Source organism: Pieris brassicae, chromosome 4, assembly GCF_905147105.1.
Source record: "Pieris brassicae chromosome 4, ilPieBrab1.1, whole genome shotgun sequence".
NCBI classification, from domain to species: domain Eukaryota; kingdom Metazoa; phylum Arthropoda; class Insecta; order Lepidoptera; family Pieridae; genus Pieris; species Pieris brassicae.
This window is the reverse complement of record NC_059668.1, coordinates 8,960,132-8,981,318: the sequence shown is the minus strand read 5'-3', so window position 1 is coordinate 8,981,318 and position 21,187 is coordinate 8,960,132. Positions and strand designations below refer to the sequence as shown.

At 34.7% G+C, this 21,187-nt stretch overlaps 2 protein-coding genes across 2 annotated transcripts; one reads left to right on the top strand and one right to left on the bottom strand.

The window, feature by feature from the left end:
• Nucleotides 1-685: 685 nt before the first annotated feature.
• Nucleotides 686-14,333, top strand: LOC123707940 (chromodomain-helicase-DNA-binding protein Mi-2 homolog). The gene is made up of 20 exons (XM_045658266.1): nt 686-897; nt 1,304-1,374; nt 1,862-1,984; nt 2,272-2,413; nt 2,932-3,077; nt 4,078-4,254; nt 4,560-4,754; nt 5,621-5,767; nt 5,896-6,024; nt 6,564-6,739; nt 7,157-7,280; nt 8,016-8,165; nt 8,346-8,515; nt 8,608-8,782; nt 8,866-12,279; nt 12,531-12,725; nt 13,080-13,242; nt 13,357-13,493; nt 13,690-13,740; nt 14,061-14,333. The coding sequence occupies exons 1-19, from the start codon at nt 861-863 to the stop codon at nt 13,696-13,698; spliced, it is 5,880 nt and encodes a 1,959-aa protein (XP_045514222.1). The 5' UTR covers nt 686-860; the 3' UTR covers nt 13,699-13,740; nt 14,061-14,333.
• Nucleotides 14,334-14,679: 346 nt separating this feature from the next.
• LOC123708935 (protein downstream neighbor of son homolog) lies at nt 14,680-21,092 on the bottom strand. Its single transcript, XM_045659956.1, has 10 exons — nt 20,924-21,092; nt 20,705-20,826; nt 20,201-20,396; nt 19,835-19,968; nt 19,458-19,680; nt 18,583-18,733; nt 17,426-17,631; nt 16,684-16,887; nt 15,904-16,096; nt 14,680-15,501 (listed from the first exon to the last, which is right to left on the bottom strand). Exons 1-10 carry the CDS (start codon nt 21,002-21,004, stop codon nt 15,323-15,325), a joined length of 1,689 nt encoding a protein of 562 aa, XP_045515912.1. The 5' UTR covers nt 21,005-21,092; the 3' UTR covers nt 14,680-15,322.
• Nucleotides 21,093-21,187: the final 95 nt, after the last annotated feature.

Sequence of the window (21,187 nt, the reverse complement as noted above, 5' to 3'; positions counted from 1 at the left end):
AAGACGAAGCCTGTTCAGTGCAGTTCTTAATGCGTCAACTTATTTACTTTATTCCGGGCTAGTTAGTAGTGTTGATAATCTTGACATTTTTTATCGACAATTTAATTTAATTAAACTCTGTGAGTTGCCTATGCGAGACAACGCTATGGAGTGATGATTCTATTTGTTTGGATGTAGGAATTTAGATAAGGATACTCTGCTTCGTACTCTCTGTTCTTCGACAAGATAATCTACTATTAGATTTATTAATATTGTTATTATACTGTGACCGAAAACCGTTTCATTTAGCTGATTTCATTCTTATTTCTTAATTTGCTGGGATTTATTACAATTACTAAAAAGCCTTTGTAATAATTTCAAAAGTCTTTTCTTATTTCTAAGTAGTTGTCTTGAAAGCTTTTAATGAAACCTTTCATTAAAAGTTCCGAAAAATTAAATAAAATAGTAATTGAAAGTGGGCAACACAAAGCAATCAGCACAATAAAACCAATAAAATTTGAGTTTATAATTTACTATATTATGATACTAAAAAATATGAAATTAAATAATTATATTTTTGATTAATTAGAAAAGTATAATCAATGTCACTTTCATCTGGCAACAAACAAAAAAATCTTAAGAACGCCATCTTTTATCTTAGTATTGATAAAAATAACAAGTCAATGTGCCATAGAATGTTCGTTTGAATGAGCGAGAAAAGTTATCTTTTATCTCATTCTTAGCTACGCTAGTTCATCGTAGTGACGGCGGCATCAATTTCTGTATTAATTAAACCATTTGTCGCAAAAACTGCGCGTCCTTTGCCTTTCTGCGGTTAAAATTTTTATTAAAGTTTTAAATTGTGTTAAATCGTGATTTAAATGGCATCAGACGAAGAAGTAGATGGTTCTTTTGCAGGTAAACGATGAATTTCTAGCATGTCATAGCTAAAATGTGAATAGCGGTATCATCTGTTTACCTGCGGTATGCAATTAAAATTTGAAAAATTTTCGACTGGATTCTAACTCTTCTAAATAATTCTAATGGTCCATGATGGGTAATATTTTCGCGTATTCAAGTCTTGTTATGGTATAATGATTGTGGTTCATTTGTAAATATTTGTATGTGGCACTTGTGACAGAAAAGAACATGCATTATCCCCTCATTACTACTTAACAAAATGGACGCCGCCAAACAAAGGGATTAGTGACCTTACCGGTGGCAGTATGATATTTGCGAAATTAAAAAAAGCTTTAAAGGTGTTATACAAGATAAGTGAAATATTGGTTATATTATGAGTGGTAAAGGTGAATTAACTTTACAGGGGACGAAGATGTAGAAGAAGGTGAAGGCCAGAATGAGAACTCTGCAGAAAGTGATGAAGCTCCACCAAAGGTAACATTTTAAACTATTGCACTATAGTTCTAAATGATAAATCAATTTCTGGACAAATTTTTAGATCCAGAAGAGATACCTTCATGAAGGTATATTAATATATAATAATATTGATAAGGAACACCTGAACTTAAATAATATATTTTAAATAACTCTTGGTTTTATATTATTGGCTAGTTGGGAACATTTGTTATATTAGAAGGGAACAATCAAATTTTAATTTGTTTTATAAATAGTAACCCCAATTATAATGTATCAATTTATTTTATATTACTATATAGACACTAACACTAACATTTTGTGAAATGATTGTGTAATATCAAAAAACAAAAGTCAGGCAGACAACACAATTCTTTGACATCACAGTAGTACACACTGTTATTAAAAAGTGATGAGGTAAAATTTTATTATATGTGCAAACAATTCAAAACCATTTTTTTTATTCTTGTATTTTAGTCACAAGTGTAAATGAATTTTTTTGTGTAAGGAGGATGATGACTATTCTCCAGAAGATGGGAGAAAGAAGAAAAAGGGAAAGAAAAGAAAAGCAAGGGGTGAAGAAAAGAAAGGAAGAAAGAAGAAAAAGAAGCGAAAGAATGAGAGTGAAGAAGTAAGTTTTCTGGTTATGTACACGCTTTTAAGACTTTAAATATGGGTAGCATGTGTTTGGCTAATAAATATGATGACAGTGGTGCTGTGTTTAATATTTAAATATTCCTTTTTGAACCTGGAACCCTTTTAAAATGTACTACACATTGTAAATTACAGCAAAAATAATAGTGCTTTGCTAATCAATTTGATTGTTGAATACGACTGTAAGACTGTTAATAATGTAATCAATTTGTTTTTGTATCTGATAAAAAAATAATAATATTTTAAATACTTACCCTCCCTTAGGATGAAGATTTTGGTATGGAAATGGAGGCTGAAGGTGACAGTGACTATGCATTGAGTGCAGTTTCATCCAGCAAGAAATCACGCAAGGGGCGTGGAAGCAAGCACAACACATCAACTCCAGTTGCTTCTGATTCAGGATCAGGTATGAATATATTAGTATTATACCTCATCAAAAATACATGGTTTTCAGTAATTTGTAATTGTATTTTACACTAATTTTTATTTTTTGTTGTGAGGTTTCAAATTACTTAAAATTTGCATTTATGAGGAAGAAGGTTTCTTGGAATTTAGTTTTTCTGATTTGGGAAAATAATTACATATTTTTTACAGACTTCAAATATCTGTAAGGGGAGGTTAATAATTTAATGTTTAATATTACAGTATAGAAGAAATATCATAATAATTGAACATGCAGTCTATATAACTAAAGTTTTTATTCCTGGCAAAGCAATAATTGCTTCAAGTTTAAATGCAACAGAGGCATGTCGCATGATCAAGACACTGATATCAATTAATTAATACAGATACTAATATGTCAAATGTAATGTTTTTTGTCATATGGGACTCTTTGAGCTAAGTCTCGATTCTACATCTTAGGGAAAGACGTTATTTGTTTCTGCTTTTTTTTAATTATTGAAATTATTGGATGCCCTTTGCCAGGTATGCCCACCGTGGAAGAAGTGTGTTCATCATTTGGTCTCACAGATGTAGACATTCAGTATTCAGATGCAGATCTCGAAAACTTAACCAGTTATAAGCTATTCCAGCAGCATGTGCGACCATTTATTGTTAAGGAGAATCCAAAGGTAAGATTGAAGTTGTATTATCAACAAAATACTATAGAATATTACAATTAAGAACAAAATACTATAGAATATTACAATTAAGAAGGTTTACACTATCAATAAAGCGGGAAATGGTTTCTTCAGATTTATAGTATATCCAAGACTTTGTATTAATTGGGATTAGTATGCAGTTTTCACTGAAATTAAAAGAAAATTAGCTTTACATATTATTTACATTCTTGCCTGTTTTTTAGTCTGATTATCTAAATAATTGAACTCACTACTGAGAATTAAAGACCATCGCCGACTTTTAGCTTATCATTGAATCTTTAGTGCACAATTTGTTAATTTGTAGTGACTTGATTTAGATTCTGCCACACACCAGCACTTCCATAAACTGCTCTCTCCATGTTTTTGTATTTAAATAGAGCCGTACTATTATTATTATTAATAGAATGCTACAAAAAGTGTTGCCACTAACGCGATTTAAAGTCGAGACATAGCGGTAAGGATGACGTATATCAAATCGATTAGGTTCTTTACATATGATTTAAGCTTAGCACTGTCTCGACAATGAATCTCACTTTTAGGTTATAGTTAACCTTCTCTTTACATGGAAATTTAATTATTTAAAATTCACCAATCCGTATTTTTTGCATTCTTAAGATATCTACAGGCTAGGTTAGGCTACAGAACTAGACTTTTGAGAATCTTTACCTTGACGTACCTTGTATTTTGAACGGACGGAACTAGATATATACTAATATAATTACGATTTAAAACGTCATTATCAAATCGTTATTCAACAGCCTTAAAGTAACTCGACGTTTTAGTTATTGTTACAAGTCTTCACCTTTACAAAAATCAACGGTATTTACGAATTGGCGAGTATGTCACGCCTTGAAAGGTATAAGTTTGTTTCTTTGATCATAAAAGTTTTTTTTTTAATCATCAATTAACCAATAATACACGATATATACTGCCCCAGTCTTATAATTTGGTACGACATTAACCTTTTTAGGTACCAGTTTCAAAACTGATGATGTTGGTCGCAGCAAAGTGGCGACTTTTTTGTGAGACAAACCCTCACTTGGACGGAGGAAATAATCAGAATATTGGTGGTTCTGAAGAAAATACAAACACTTCAACGGCCTCAGATTACGCGCCTAAGAGGAGTGGACGTCCGCCTAGAGAAAAGGTAACTTATTTAAAAAGTTTAGAAAGTGTTAGATCAGTGTTTGCCTAGTGGCTTCAGCGTGCGACTGTCATCCCTGAGGTCGTAGGTTCGATCCCCGGCTGTGCACCAATGGATTTTCTTTCTATGTGCACATTTTAAGCTCGATCGGTGAAGGAAAACATCGTGAGGAAAGCGTAGCGCCATTGATTATATATATAAAGTGTTAACGATAATTTAATTAGTCAACTAATTTACCTTAACAAAGTTCTTGAACAGCAATCAAAAGAACTCTTTCGTATGTATAAATAACTATGCGATATTTACAGCTGATAGAAGACTCGATAGACGAGCCAGAAGAGGAAGAAGACGACATGATCAGTGATGAGAGCACACCAGCGCCACGTAAACGCGGCAGGAAGCCAAAACATGGCAATACGTCCACGCCTAGAGGAAAGCCGGGTCGCAAGCCTAAAGTACCTACGCTCAAAATTAAGTTCAGCAAACGCAAACGGACAAGCAGCGTAAGTGGTTTTAATTAAAAATATTTAATAAATAAATGTCCTACAAAATAGACAGTATTCATACATAAATTTTTTGTACTGTGTAAACTCTATATAAAGACACTGATGGTACTGTGCATTTTATGGCGTTATAGAGTTGTCGTTAAATAAAGAGAAGAAAAACGTAAAGATGATCCATGACTCCTACTGATTAGTCTTGGTCAATAACAGTCTACTTGTGCAAGCAATCCCAATTTGTAAACAAAAGAACGAATTTCTTAGAAAGTTTGTATGCATGATGCCGACAGTCGAGTTAATTGCAGGCTAGGATAATAAAGCGACAAAACAGCGTACACAGCTGCGTAGTTTTTACTAATTGTGGCAACTTAAAAATTACTTTATTACTCAATTTTTGTTATTATTGAGAGTGGGTGTAATGCTATGTAGAGTATATGGAAGTTCATTGTATGAAAGACAAGTTTAATCAAGCAAAGCCAATTGATTTCGACGCTTTAGGGAGGTCGTCGTTAAATTGAGGGACGTTACACTGTATATACTTTCCTTAAATATTTCAGTGTATGCGTTCTTATTTTCAGTCCCATACATAAGCTTGCAATGGGCTACGGCCCCTAACACATTTCTGTCTTTGTTTCATTGATAACATTTAGTTTCTCGTTTGGTTTAGTGTTCGAGATCTAACCCAGAACTCCTAATAATCCAGTTCATTATTAGTGCAGATAAATTCTGTTTTGACCAAAGCTTAGCATGTATTTTATCATTGCCATTAAATAAGAATCGTTTTATGAATTAAAAGAACTAATAATTGTGCTTAGGTTGACAAACATATATTATTATCTCACTCAAAATTGAATATTAAATAATTACAGGAAGAAGACCACGAGAACAGCGCAGGGGCGAATTCTGACTCCGACGCCGAGTTCGAACAGATGTTGGCGGAAGCGGATGAACCCAAACTTGCCCCCAGTGTGGCTGAAGAGACCACTCCACCGAAAGAAGAGGATCCCAATTTGCCTGTGAGGATGTTTTACTATATATATTTTCTTTCTAGTGTAAAAAGCGTGTCATGTCATTACTCATTATTTCAACTTAGAGTACATTTATTGTATATTAATAATAATTTTCAACATCATAATATTTATAGCCGCAGCCCAAGAAGAAAGCGAAGACGAAAATTGGTAACAAAACTAAGAAGAAGAGGAACAAATTGAAGACAACAAACAAGTTCCCAGATGGTGCCGAAGGGGAACATGAACATCAAGATTATTGTGAGGTAATATGACTTGAAGTTATGTAGAGTAATATAGGTTGATAATATATACATGGTGTCCGTGGGTTTTTTCGTTAAATTTACTCTATAAGAACATAAAAAAATATGATTGCAATCTCACGTCGATTCCATCAGAAACAGCATTTCCAATAAAAAAATTATTTTGATGTAAATGAGGCAATGAAAGCAGTTTTTCATATTTATATTTGTTTCTTAATATACTTGAGTTTCATTTTCTATGACATCAATTGTTTTAATTATTTATTTTGTACTTTACGTAATTCTAATATTTTAAAGAATGCAAATAAATAAATAGTGTTCTTAATAAATGAAACAGAGATTTGCACATTAATCTGTTTAAGCATAATTTTGAAAGCTTGTTTTTAAAAATAAAATAAAAAATTTAATGACTAATAAACAACTAAAATCATCTTACATAAATATTAAATAGCTGGATCTAGCTGACGATAGAAGATGTAAGTAACTACAGAAAAACTTAGTCATTGTATTATTTTAATATATATAATGAAATATTTTTTCAGGTGTGTCAACAAGGTGGTGAAATTATCCTCTGCGACACTTGCCCTCGTGCATACCATTTGGTGTGTCTGGAACCAGAGCTGGAGGAGACTCCCGAAGGCCGCTGGTCCTGTCCTCATTGCGAGGCCGAAGGTACCCAGGACCAGGATGATGATGATGAGCATCAGGAGTTCTGTAGGTTAGTAATAATAGCAAATACTTATTACTCAAATAAATATAAAATGTGTTTTAACGAATAACAAACTATAAAAGCAGTCTAACTTAAATATCAGGCAAAATAGTGAATGCCGATATTATTTTTCTTCTTTATATGCTGCAGTCAACTAGCTTAATAAGCCGTTCAATTAACAGTCTAGCATTTAACTACTACTACTACTTTAAAAACGGCGCCGTTTAGTTAAAAGGCTAGGCTGTTAATTGAAATATTATTAATAAGCTGCGACGTATATATTGTATATTTAACGCGTTTAGATACAGTAAAAAGAATACTTAGGAAATAATTAGGAAAATATTTGGAGCCAATCATTGACTTGTTGACGCAGAACATAGATTTAAACCCACATTTTTAAATATTAATTAATAAATATCATTTCAGGATATGTAAAGATGGCGGTGAACTGCTCTGTTGTGACTCGTGTCCTTCGGCATATCATCGATTCTGTTTAAACCCGCCTTTGGATGAAGTACCAGATGGAGATTGGAAATGTCCGCGCTGCAGTGTGAGTACCTTTTTGTATTATGCAGCGGTTATTTATTTTAAATCAAAACTTAGTTTCTAACAAGAAAATATGTGTGGTTATTTAAAGTTAAACAGATTTCTGTAAATTGTGGTAATGGTTGATTATGACGCTTTACTCCACTAATGTTATTCATTAATTTTCTAGAATCAGTGTCACTTTCACCCTTATCGTTTTACAATTTTCATTATTAATCTTAGATCTTATAGATTTTGCATATTTACGTTATTAATGTAATGAAAAAAATCCAATTATTAATCTATTATGAGAAACCATATCTGAAAACCAGACTCAATAGGCACTCACTGTCCATAATTTAAAAAAATCTATTAAAGTACTGGCTTGAACACACCTTCCTACCTTCTGAGACCTTCAGAGACCTAACATGACCTAACACATTAGACTCAATAACATGTCCCCACACACTCACGCGTATTGTAAAAAGCGTTAAAAAAATTGTTATGGAAGAGCTGGGAACCTTAACACAGGTATTTTTACTTAAAAGCTTCCCGTAAATTGTTACTAATGAATAAACACATTTAACTTATTTTATAAACGTAATTTTGTCTTACTTTATGTCAAACAGATCTAATCTTTATCAGTATCCTTTTGGTATATTAAGTGATTTCTTGCACCTGTATAATTTTTGTCATAGGTCCAACGCACTCCAAGGCAACCATATAAAATAATACAAATAAACCTTACATGTTCTTACAGTGTCCACCGATGGATGGTAAAGTGGCAAAGATTTTAACATGGCGTTGGAAGGAGCATACCGGCAAGTCTAAAGCGCCTCGCTCCAGAGAGTTCTTCGTAAAGTGGCACGAAAAATCCTACTGGCATTGTAGCTGGATTTCAGAGATACAGGTTTGTCCAAAAAAATTCAGCTTAATAGAACTTTTAATGTCAAGTTAATTTAATGCTAATTAAAAAAACTCTGAGTGCAGCTATGCTCCTGATTCAGTAGTTTCCGAGTTATATATTTACATTTCCAGAGGGGACCGTATAATATTGTTTTTTATTAATTAATTATTGTATTTAATATAGCTGGACGTGTTCCACCCACTAATGTACCGCTACTACATGCGTAAATCAGACCCTGAAGAACCACCGAAGCTCGATGAAGGCATGGAGGAGCGAGAAGGACGAAGACGCACTAGTAGACATGTACAACAATCTGATTTGAATGAGAAAATGTTGGATGAGCAGTATTACAGGTAAAACTTGCGTGAAAAGCTTGAACACCGCCTTTTAATATTTAAGCTAAATTCAAATAAAATAATAATGAAACCGATGAAACGCTTTACAGATATGGTGTCAAACCTGAATGGCTGATTGTCCATCGAGTTATCAACCACCGTACATCCCGAGATGGCACTACATACTACTTGGTGAAATGGCGAGATCTTTCTTATGACCAGGGTACATGGGAATCTGAACATGCGGATATTGCCGGTTTGAAAAACGCTGTCGACTACTATCAGGTAAGACGCCCTGAAACGAAATTCTAAAGTAGCTATATATGTTAACATTTAATTGGTTTTAATAAACAACTTTTATTTTCCAGGATATGCGTGCCTACTTTACGTCCGAGGGGAAGTCTAAGGGCAGCAAGGGCAAAAAAGCCGGCAGAAAGAGCAAAAATAGAGAAAACACTGACGATGATGAAAATAGTAGTGGTGTTCAGGGCAAGGGATGTAGAAAATATAATCCGCCTCCAGACCGACCTACCACTAATTTGAATAAGAAATATGAAGATCAACCGCCATACGTCTATGAAACGGGAATGCAGCTGCATCCTTACCAGTTAGAGGGTCTCAACTGGTTGAGATATTCTTGGGGTCAAGGCATCGATACCATCTTAGCCGATGAGATGGGTCTCGGAAAAACTATTCAAACGGTCACATTCTTGAACTCCCTGTTTAAAGAAGGACACTGTAAAGGCCCTTTCTTGGTATCTGTCCCATTATCTACTATTATTAACTGGGAGAGAGAATTCGAACTTTGGGCTCCAGATTTGTATTGTATTACGTACGTCGGTGATAAGGATTCTCGAGCGGTTATACGTGAAAACGAGTTGACTTTCGACGATGGCGCCAACAGAGGTGGCAGACCCTCGAAAATTAAGTCCCAAGTTAAATTCAACGTGTTGCTGACGTCTTACGAGCTGATCTCTATCGATTCCACGTGTTTGGGTTCCATAGAGTGGGCCGTCCTCGTCGTCGACGAAGCTCACAGACTCAAGAGTAACCAGTCGAAGTTCTTCAGGCTTTTGGCTGGATATCAAATTAACTACAAACTTCTCCTCACCGGTACTCCCCTGCAAAATAACCTTGAAGAACTTTTCCATCTTCTCAACTTCTTAAATAAAGATAAATTCAACGACTTAGCCGCCTTCCAAAACGAATTCGCCGACGTATCAAAGGAAGAGCAGGTGAAGAGGCTCCACGAGATGCTCGGGCCGCACATGTTGCGTCGTCTCAAGGCCGATGTACTCAAGAACATGCCTACGAAATCAGAATTTATCGTCCGTGTCGAGTTATCTCCGATGCAAAAGAAATACTACAAGTACATCTTAACAAGGAACTACGAAGCGCTAAATCCAAAGGGCGGCGGTCAGACAGTTTCGCTACTCAACGTTATGATGGATTTGAAGAAGTGTTGTAACCACCCTTACCTGTTTCCCGTTGCCGCCGAAGAGGCTCCTTTAGGCCCTCACGGTAATTACGACACTCAGGCCTTGGTGAAAGCATCGGGAAAACTAGTTCTTATGTCGAAAATGTTAAGGCAGCTTAAAGAACAAGGACACAGAGTGCTAATCTTCTCCCAGATGACAAAAATGTTGGACATTTTGGAAGACTTCTTAGAAGGAGAGGGATACAAGTACGAAAGAATTGACGGTGGAATCACGGGAACGATACGTCAGGAGGCTATCGATAGGTTCAATGCTCCTGGTGCCCAGCAGTTTGTTTTCCTGTTGTCAACCCGAGCCGGTGGTTTGGGTATCAATTTGGCAACCGCTGACACTGTCATTATTTACGACTCTGACTGGAACCCTCACAACGATATCCAAGCGTTCTCCCGAGCTCACCGTATCGGTCAGGCCAACAAAGTTATGATTTATCGATTCGTAACGCGTAACAGTGTAGAAGAAAGAGTAACCCAGGTGGCCAAGAGAAAGATGATGTTGACTCACTTGGTCGTGCGTCCTGGAATGGGTGGAAAAGGAGCTAATTTTACGAAACAGGAATTAGATGACATTTTACGATTTGGTACTGAAGAATTGTTTAAGGAAGAAGAAGGCAAAGAAGAGGCTATTCATTATGATGACAGAGCTGTAGGGGAGTTGCTCGATCGTTCCAAAGAAGGTATTGAACAGAAAGAATCGTGGGCTAACGAATATCTTAGTTCTTTCAAAGTGGCCAGTTATTCTACAAAAGAAGGCGATAACGAGGAAGAAGTGGATACCGAAATTATTAAACAAGAAGCCGAGAACACCGACCCAGCCTACTGGATTAAACTGCTTAGACATCACTATGAACAACATCAGGAAGATCAAGCCAGAACACTCGGAAAAGGCAAAAGAGTTCGTAAACAAGTTAACTATAACGACGGAAGTGTCGCTCAAACAGAAAACAGGGAAGATTCTACATGGCAAGAAAATGGTTCAGATTACAATTCAGACTTTTCGCAAGGTAGCGAAGATGACAAAGAAGATGACGACTTCGATGAAAAGAATGACAATGGTGATCTCAGTCGTAGAAGCAAGAGACGTCTCGAAAGACGAGAAGAGAGAGACAGACCTCTTCCGCCTTTACTTGCGAGGGTCGGAGGGAACATGGAAGTACTTGGCTTCAACGCGAGACAGAGAAAATCATTCCTCAACGCAATCATGCGCTACGGAATGCCACCACAAGATGCATTTAATTCGCAATGGTTAGTTAGAGACTTGAGAGGTAAATCTGAGAGAAACTTCAAAGCCTATGTATCGCTATTTATGCGGCATTTATGTGAACCGGGAGCAGATAATGCAGAAACATTCGCAGACGGCGTGCCCAGAGAGAGCCTTTCACGGCAACACGTTTTGACACGAATTGGTGTTATGAGTCTCATCAGAAAGAAAGTACAAGAATTTGAGCACATAAATGGGTATTACAGTATGCCAGAATTGATAAGGAAGCCGGTAGAACCTGTTAAGATAGCAGGCGCAGAAAGTTCAGCTCCTAGTCCGGCAACGTCTTCTGCCACTCCCAGTGCTTCGGCCGCACCTTCACCTGCCCCGACACAGGCAGCTCAGGCATCGGGACAAGCGCCTACACCTGGAAGCTCAGATAAGGACGACAAAGAAGAAATAAAAGAAGAAAAGCCTGACGTTAAAGACGCCAAAGAAAAGGAAGAAGTCATGGACACGAGCGAAATAAAGGAGGAAGTTAAAACCGAAGATAAAGAGACTAAGATCAAGGAAGAAGTTAAAGAGGAGAGACGAATGTCCGTTGACGAGGAATTACCTAAAGACGAGGAGAAACCCGATGACAAAAAAGAAGATAAAGACGAGAAAGAAAAGGATGATGATAAGAAAGACGACGCGAAGAGTGAGAAAGCAGAGTCTGAAGCTTCTGAGAAACCTAAAGAAGAGAAAAAGGACGAGGACGACGATGACGTGGTTCTCGTGAAAGAGGAGGAGGATCTGAAGGTAGAGCGTCGCAAGTTCATGTTCAACATCGCTGATGGAGGTTTCACAGAGCTTCACACGTTGTGGTTGAACGAGGAGAGGGCGGCGGCACCGGGTCGAGAATATGAAATATGGCACAGACGACACGACTACTGGCTTCTGGCCGGTATTGTCACTCACGGTTACGGAAGGTGGCAAGACATACAAAATGACCTACGGTTTGCCATCATTAACGAGCCGTTTAAGATGGACGTCGGTAAAGGCAACTTCCTTGAGATCAAGAATAAGTTTTTGGCGAGAAGATTCAAAGTAAGTTGTTTCCAAGACTATGACAGTTTAAATATTACAGATAAACTTCTTTTCTAGAGTTGAACAAATAATTGACGTGTTACTTAATAATGTTTATGTACTGAAATTACTGAATTTAACCTTTGGCATCCTCTGAAATGTTGGGTAGGGTTTCCTATCATCAAAATAAATTTCTATGTCTATGTTTTTCTAGTCGATTAGACCGTGTCTACCTATTATTATTACTTACAAGCCAAAATGTTTAATTCCAGCTGCTAGAGCAAGCGTTGGTAATCGAGGAGCAACTCCGCCGTGCTGCTTACCTCAACCTGACCCAGGACCCGAACCACCCAGCCATGTCGCTCAACGCACGCTTCGCCGAAGTGGAATGCCTTGCAGAGTCCCACCAACACCTGAGCAAGGAATCTCTTGCTGGGAACAAGCCTGCTAATGCCGTGTTGCATAAGGTATTTTTAATAATATCTATGACCAAGGCGGATTTTCAAACCTCTTTCATAAAGCCTTTATTATTTTAGTTAGTCCATTCTAAACATACTGTTTTTTTTTTGTTTGTTTAAAACTCCAATATATATATATATATTTAGATCAGTTACTAATTTTAAGCATCTAAACAAACCCTATCAAAGACCCGTTGCCTACATACAAAAACATTGCAAGAGCGACACAACTATTGCTATATTTCTATATTTTAGAATTTATCTTAGACATCTTAAAGCATTTATTTTTCATTGTTTTTATTTTCCCCTTATAACAATTATTGCGCACATTATAATTATATTATGTTGCATTATTAATTCCAGGTATTGAACCAGCTGGAGGAACTCCTCTCAGACATGAAGTCAGACGTGTCTCGTCTGCCAGCCACATTGGCTCGCATCCCTCCCGTGGCCCAGCGTCTCCAGATGTCCGAGAGGTCTATCCTTTCGCGACTCGCCGCTACTGCTGGGAACCCAGTACCCGCAGGTCAGTATATTTCTTACTCTCAGTATTGAATGATTTTTTTAAAGTGAATATTTGTTGTGCTTTATGATATAAAAATTAATTTAGGTAATTGAGAAATTTATTTAAATGTTCCAGGCCAAATGCCACAGTTCCCCGCGGGCTTCCAAACGGGCACACTGCCAGGTTTCTCAGCGGCTGCGACGGCGGCCAACTTCACCAACTTCCGGCCTCAGTACTCTGTGCCCGGACAACCTGCCACGCCCTCCTCCAACGTGAGTACCGATATGCCTTGCTCCCAAAATAATTAAATAAAAATGTTATTTACTTGAATATAACATATATGAATTGTTACCATGAATACGTACTTGTTATTCATACGTACTCGTACTCCTGTACGTCAAAAATGTATTGGATTTCGCCATACGGGAGTCGTCCACTCTTTGACTAATTGGTGTTTTCTTGTTGCAGAAATCATAAGCACGCGTAGTGTACTTGCCGGATATTGAACACTGTTAACAGGTTTGTCTTTTATATATTCATGTTCATGCGGTATTCTAGTACCTGGACTAGTTAATATGTAACTTATATATATTTAAAAAAATTATGACATTTTAAGGATCTGATGTATACTACAATCTCCCACTTTTCTTTTCATGCGATATGTCAATAGTGGATATTTATGTTTTCGTGAATTCCTTCAATGACATTACTAAGACAAACATAGACAACATTACTCTAAAAAAAATGTTGCCAGCTTTACTTTCTGTACCTTGCAAATAAAGTTTACGCCGGGCATCGATGGATGTATGCATTATTAATGTAAACAATTTTTGTTTCAGCCTTTGGTGTAACGCGTTTAGACGAATATTTTAGTTATAAGCTTTCCAAGATTCCTGTTCCACCTTGGGTTTGAAAGTGATAATTAGTATTTAGTACAGCTATGTTAAGTAACATTTTGATAAGGTCATTTTGAAATGGAATCCCGAATCCATGAATTTATTTATTTCCTCTTATGTGTATGAATCTTGATGCATAAGTTATATGTGGACTTATGAAAACTTTATTTTTGATTTACCAAAAATGAAAAAAATTAATAAACAATTATAATAGTATACTCAAGTTTTATTTTACCTGTTTCTGTTTCTTATGAGACATAAAATTTATGGATTATAAATATATCCAATATTTATAATCTATAAATTTTATGATTAATATGATTTATCCAGACAATTAAAAAAACACATTTATGTAAAGATTTAATTCACGAAATAAATAATAGCTTAATAATAAATTGATTTAATATCAAGAACACTGTCTTATCAATATATGTATTTACAATGTGTCTAAAATGTAAAGAACTGTTTGAAAGGTTTAAATTCAATCAACAAAAATCATGGTAGTCGTAAAATAATTATATATAATGATTAATTATTAAAAATATTTAAATATAAACTGATTTTTGCATGTTGTGGATAATTATGATATAATAAAAGTTACTGGTATTTTTTATTAACTTGAAGAAAGGTTACAATTCGACAAATTTGTTTCCCGGTTTAATTATATAATTAAACTAATAGGAATTATATAAAGAGGCGTTGCATCTCTTAAAAATATGTAAGTTTTGTACACACACATCAAACAAATTTTATTGGGAAAATTCACACATTAATTTTAAACCAACAATTTTTTAGTTTAAGTTTTCGTGGCGCATATCAATTGTCACCTTGACAAATTACCTAAGTACAGAAGTTACTCAACGAGACGTAATTTTTAAGGAAGTCAAGAAATATCGCTACATCTACATTATTTTTCAAATATATAAAAATAAATCATATTTATCTCTAGCTAAAATATTTGGCAGGTATGAGTGTCCAATGACGTCAATCTATTTCTGCTGAAAATGGTCACAAAACTTCTTTCAATTTCATGGTGGAACAATATTTTTTTATATATAGTTTTATTTTATTTTGTGTCAGCGGCTAAACACCCATTAAATGTCAATTGTCAATTCTCAAATATCTCAAACATCTGTCAAATCAGTAATAATGTCAGTTACCGCAATGTGCTCAAGGTAAACCTCTATTATTGCTAGCTAAATATATCACCATGTAAACGTATCATCTTCCGAATTATATTTAACACTATCTAAAGAAAGGATGCCATTTGCTTCAGAGGAACAAAAATGTGTTAATAAATCTTCACTTATACCACAGTCTGAGAGGTTTTCCTTGTTAAACGCTTTGGCGAAGTGATTGGGCTCGTTTTCTTTTGTCGATTCATCTATAAAAATATAATAGCCATTGATACTAAAGAAATTGTAGATTATATAGTGTTGCCAACCTTTCTGTTTTTATAATATAAAAATCAATATCAAACTACTTCCTATAAGTAGTTTGATATTGTTTAAATTTCGCTTTGCTCCTTAAATATTTGAATTAGGTATTGTAAGGCGGTTTTGGTAAATGCTGTATCATTAGAAAAAGTAAGGTCGAATAAAAAAAAAATATGTCTGATTTTACGAATTAAAATATGCATATGCTGGCTACACGACTTTAAAGACAAAATGCCTTATAAGAAATTTTTCTTTTGAATTTTGGGATTATCAATGAAATTATTTACTAATAATGCTAACTCGATTAAGCTTGTTGTCCAATATGTACTTATAATATAATAACCTCTTACCCTCAGAAATAACTTTTGCCGCCCAAGAGAAGGCCAGCGTTGGCTGATGATGTGCGAAAGTGGCGCTGTATTGAGCATTGGATGTGGTATTTAAGACCCTGAATATTGAGTGAAGAGCAGTCGGCAGAAGTGGACCTTTCAACTCTATTGAGTAATACTTTTTACTATCTGATAGGATTACGTTTTCGCGGACCTGAAAATTATAAATATATTGAAGAATAATTCTTTCCGCGCCTAATATAATTCACCTGTAACATAAAAGGGTTAATAAAATATTTATGAAAAAGTAAACATAAAAATTCCGCATTGTATTTAATAATTTAGAGTAAAATAATAATTTTCAGAATAATTAAATTCAGCTACTTAGCGCGAGCTATATCTGGCTTTAAGGTTAGATATATAGAGAAATATCTGCGTTTCGAATATCTTTTGTCAAGTTATTTGAAAGTGAGAGTGAGTGGGAGAGAGAGGGAGAGTGAAAAAGGCCGATCTGAAAAATTCTTCCACGATTAGAATGCTTTTTTTTGTATGAGATGAAAATGCGCTTGCGCAGGCCCCGCCAAGGATATCGAGCTTGAAACGGGGACTGTGGGGCTGGGTCTACACTCAAATCCCTCTGCTATTCAGAGGGGTAGCGAGACCCCACCCACTACAAAAACCTCAAACACCGGACTTTTAGGTCTCGAATCTGAATGTGTCTGTCCTATGCTGTTCAAGATTGGTACAATTTAACTGGTAAAATTTTCATATATGTATAAATTAAAATAAAATAAATATTACCTTTAAAGACTGCAGCGTTCCTCCATGAAAGGCTGTAGGAGATAATAAAGTGGGCGGGACCCCCGCAAAGGGTCCATTGGGGCTGACTAGAGACTTGCAGTTGAGGAGGAAATTAAACAGGGCCTGCGCATCCGCGCCTCGTACAGCCACTAAAGACTCAGCTGCGTTGTCGACTGTGCTTTCTGCGGTATGTGCTAGTCGAGCCTATATTAAAATTCGACTAGAAATAATTATACTAGTTGCGGTCATTCAATACCACGAAGAGGTGAAGTTTCTGAGGTTTTAGGGGGTGATAATAATAATTATTTATTTAAAATATTATGGTAGTACAAGCTAAACTCAATATATTCTGCCACACGTAATGAATTTACATTATCAATTATATTATAAAAGTCAATTCTTATATTATTTTAACACTACATTTTTAAATATATAATTACTTTATCAAATTAATATTAATAATTCACTTAAAACACACATACATTTTATCCGAATGTATAGTAAGTCGATTTTTGAAAATTCTTGAAGGAAGATCTTTGAATATAAAGTGTTTTCCTATACAATTCTAGATTTTTGACTAATTTTTGACATAACATATGATCTCCCCAGGTCATATGTTGGTAATATAATTAAAGAAGTTAAAAAAATATATTGTTAGTAAAATCAAGAGACGTCGAAGAATACGCCTAAAGTTGATTTAATACACAAAATTACAAATATTTTTTTAAAATGCAATACTGACCTGCGCATTATTTATCTTATTAATCTCATCAGTTTCCAATCCCATTTGAGAAAGGAACTCATGAGGATCCTCTTCATCCCCCGAAGCATGTTCCCCGGTGTCCATTGTGTCATAACAACTATCGTGGGAGGAATTCTTTCGATCTTCCTCTGAGGTATTCATCTTCTTCTTTTGATCAGGCCTGAGTGGCATCGTGTATTCCACGTCTAGAAATTGGAGACAAAAAAAAATGGAGTATAAGATACAGGTATCACTTATTCCAAGTTATTAATTTGCATCGGTAGACATCCCTACTCATCGGCAAAGGAGACAGAGGATGTAGGCCAAGAGAAAAAGCCGACGTAAAAAACTCTCGGTACTCTTGTAAAATAGAGAAAAAAGAATAAATTTGAAACTCTACATACACTCTATCGGCTTGTCCCGACACGGCTTCACATTTACATTTTTATATATGTAAAAAAATGTACGCTATGTACTATATTACTGTAGCAATCATGGAAGAATTTTTCAGATCGGCTTTTATTTTGAATGTATTCGCTATACACATACAAAAGTTTCAATTTGGAGATATTTCGTCTTACGTCATTAGTTTGACACAAGAAATGAGACCGTAAATTTATTTATAATTAAATATATAATATAATCCATGATATTTACAATATATCGTAATTTTGAATTGTAATCTTATCCAAAAATAAAAAAAAAATCAATGGCACTACAACCTTTTTAGGCCTGAGCCTCAGATTTCTGTATATGTTTCATGATCATTTGTAAATCGAATAGGCAAGTAGGTGATCAGCCTTCTGTGCCTGACACACGCCGTCGACTTTTTTGGGTCTAAGGCGAGCCGGTTTCCTCACGATGTTTTCCTTCACCGTTCGAGCTAATGTTAAATGCGCACATAGAAAGAAAATCCATTGGTGCACAGCCGGGGATCGAACCTACGACCTCAGAGATGAGAGTCGCACGCTGTAGCCACACTGCTCAAAAAGCATTTAGATATTTAAGAAATTGTTATAATATAAACTAAAAGCTTCAATATTATTAATTTTAGTGACATATTCTAGAATATTTATTTTCCTACAAGTCAATAAAAGTCTAGGTAACTTCATAATAATAAGAAATTCATAATTCTAGGTTTTTAACTTATCCTTTACCTTCTTGCCTTAAGGTCTGTCGGAAGCCCCTAGTTGTGGGTGCTATTAGAGCTGTGGGTTCAGTCATTCCGCAGATTCCAGCTGCTAGGAACAGACATGTAAATGTGTTGCCACAGACATAAAAATATGGGCAGTGTAGTGCACGTAATAGCTGTAATAAAAATATTTGGTTAGAGTTTAGTTTACAAAACAACATTACAAATTTTTGTGCAATGTTCAAAACAATTAAATATTAAGATGTGATAACAAATCATGAGTAGTATAATTTATAATTAAACAGACTTGGTATCTGGTATCACCAATACCTTAATTATATTATATTTATATAAAATATGTACTCAGAAAAAACAGATGAGACTTAGTTTGTAACATAAGTTCGGCTCTGTACATCGAGAGAAAACAACATATATGGTGAGAGAATGTTGAGGTATTTGCCAGTCAGATATCAGATAGCCTAACGCTACAACAACATAAACAGTAAATTAAAAAACTACTTTTATATGCATTTGTCGCGCTAAACTAAACAAGACTGCTATGGTTAAATAAATACTAATTATAGCGGTTTTCTAATGATTTATTTTATTATCGTGTGAAATAAATAAATTTAAAAAAAGAATTGACAATTTGGTAAAACCAAATCCATACAAAAAGGTAAATAGAGAACTTTAGACTGATACACCGGATAGATTTGGCTTTATCAAGGTTATCCACCCAAAAATATTAATATATAACATTCAGGCGTTTTAAGTTGGTTTTCTTTTTTTATCTTTGCTGTTGTTGTTGAAAAGAAATTTTTTTTTTTAATAAAATATATTTTTTATTTTCCTGAAAGAATGAGTGAGTACATATAAATATGCAGAGATTATGGAAGTTACCTGAAACAGAGATCTAAAACTTTCTGTCCATTCTGTAAGCAAGGCTTTCTTGACTTCTTCATTGGTAGCCAGGAAGCTGGTGGCTGCAACTCTGCCAGACCGCGGAAAGAGATTTAACCAAGGCAAGTGTGGATGTTGCCAATATAAACATGTCTGATGAAAACGAGCTCTCGGTGATGTGTCTAATGTAGATGAAGATGTTGTGTCTAAGCATCGGACAAACCTGCATTATAAATATTTTAAATTAGTTTTTAGTGTAAGTGTAGTCACTCCTAAATTAAATTAATATAATCTTAAGTTATATGTTTTAAAAATATTTTTCCTGAAAATCAATCTTTATTCAATTTTCAACACTAGATATTATAAAGTACCCATACCCAGTTATTCCTGAAGCTTCCTCACTAGCTTTTAATTTATTTGTCCATGGGAATGGTTTAGCTGACATAAGTCTTAATTTTGTTTTCAGAGCCCAGTCTATTGGCAGTTTCTTGTACTTCTTCTCTGTTACTTTCTGCAAGCATAAATAGTAAAGATATAAAACATGGATTGATATGAATATGGTATGAACAAATTGAAGTGTGTAAAAGTGGTTAAATAATAAATAAAACAGAATTAATCAACACATTATAACAATGAATTTAGTAGGAAACACTTCTGGTCAGTGGCCAAAAGCTTCAATAAAGCTTTATAAGTGTCTTTGATTATTTATTTCAACTAATAAAAATACACAATCTATTACTTACATTTTCTAATGTATGCTCAGCAGTGAATTTTTGTAGGAGATTGGAAAATGTTGATAATTTTTCTGTGTCAACTTCATGTGGTGATTTTTCAATTACTTTAGGTAAATTTAATAATGCAAAAAGAGTTTTATCATTTGATATATCTAGTTGTATAGTATCTTCTAACTTTACTTTTTTATTCTGTTGTGCAGCTGTCCTATAAAGAATAGTTTAAGATGAAATTCCTGTATTATAAAATTATATATATAAGCAGTATAATGAAATAAAACCTTTTTCTGTACCGAACACATGTTCAGATTATTCAGGATAATTTTAAAATGAGACAACATAATATTCTACATGGCTCCTCTGCTTTTATTAAAATGGATGTTAGCACCTAAAGCTTACAATGTAAGCCAAGTTATAGTGGGCTAGTTATTTGAGTGAAGCAGATTCATTTTACACAGGTACTGTGTGCTCTGCATGTAAGGTTAATTAAGGTCATATTTTATTAAAAGAACTTACTTGGAAAATGGATTTTTTCTCTTATCACCGTTAAGAATCCTAGAGAAATCTAAGTTAACTGATGATTTGCTTGTTGAACTTGTTTCTGTAGGAATCGAGTTAGAGGACTGTTTCATACGTTCCTGTAAAATTGTTATTGGTTTTATTTCATTGGAAACTTAACTATAATTAGTTTATAGTCACACTACTACAAATAACACATATTATCGATAAACATACCTGTAAAGCTTTTTTCCGCTTTTTAAGTTTATGTATCTGCATAACTTGATTTGGTGTTTTCCATGGCGATGGCGGGTCCATATTAAACAATTTTTCAATTATAATATCCTAATGTAAGTTTGCGTATATGCTTTGAGTTCTGTTAAACTTTGTTAAAAAGTTGAACTGTAAAATGTAAACACATTTTGAAAAGTAGTGATAACAATGATGACAATTGACTATTGATGAAATGAATTCAATTTTAACTTTGACAACTTACTAATA

Excerpts from the sequence above, each read along its gene's own strand:
- LOC123707940 (XM_045658266.1), top strand. The coding sequence starts at position 861 with ATGGCATCAGACGAAGAAGTAGATGGTTCTTTTGCAG. Across the intron at positions 5,768-5,895 it reads AAGAGGATCCCAATTTGCCT|CCGCAGCCCAAGAAGAAAGC; the intron begins GTGAGGATGTTT and ends TAATATTTATAG. Across the intron at positions 12,280-12,530 it reads TTTTGGCGAGAAGATTCAAA|CTGCTAGAGCAAGCGTTGGT; the intron begins GTAAGTTGTTTC and ends GTTTAATTCCAG.
- LOC123708935 (XM_045659956.1), bottom strand. The coding sequence starts at position 21,004 with ATGGACCCGCCATCGCCATGGAAAACACCAAATCAAGTTATGCAGATA. Across the intron at positions 20,397-20,704 it reads AGAAAAAATCCATTTTCCAA|GACAGCTGCACAACAGAATA; the intron begins GTAAGTTCTTTT and ends TATTCTTTATAG. Across the intron at positions 17,632-18,582 it reads ACAGACCTTAAGGCAAGAAG|ACGTGGAATACACGATGCCA; the intron begins GTAAAGGATAAG and ends TCCAATTTCTAG.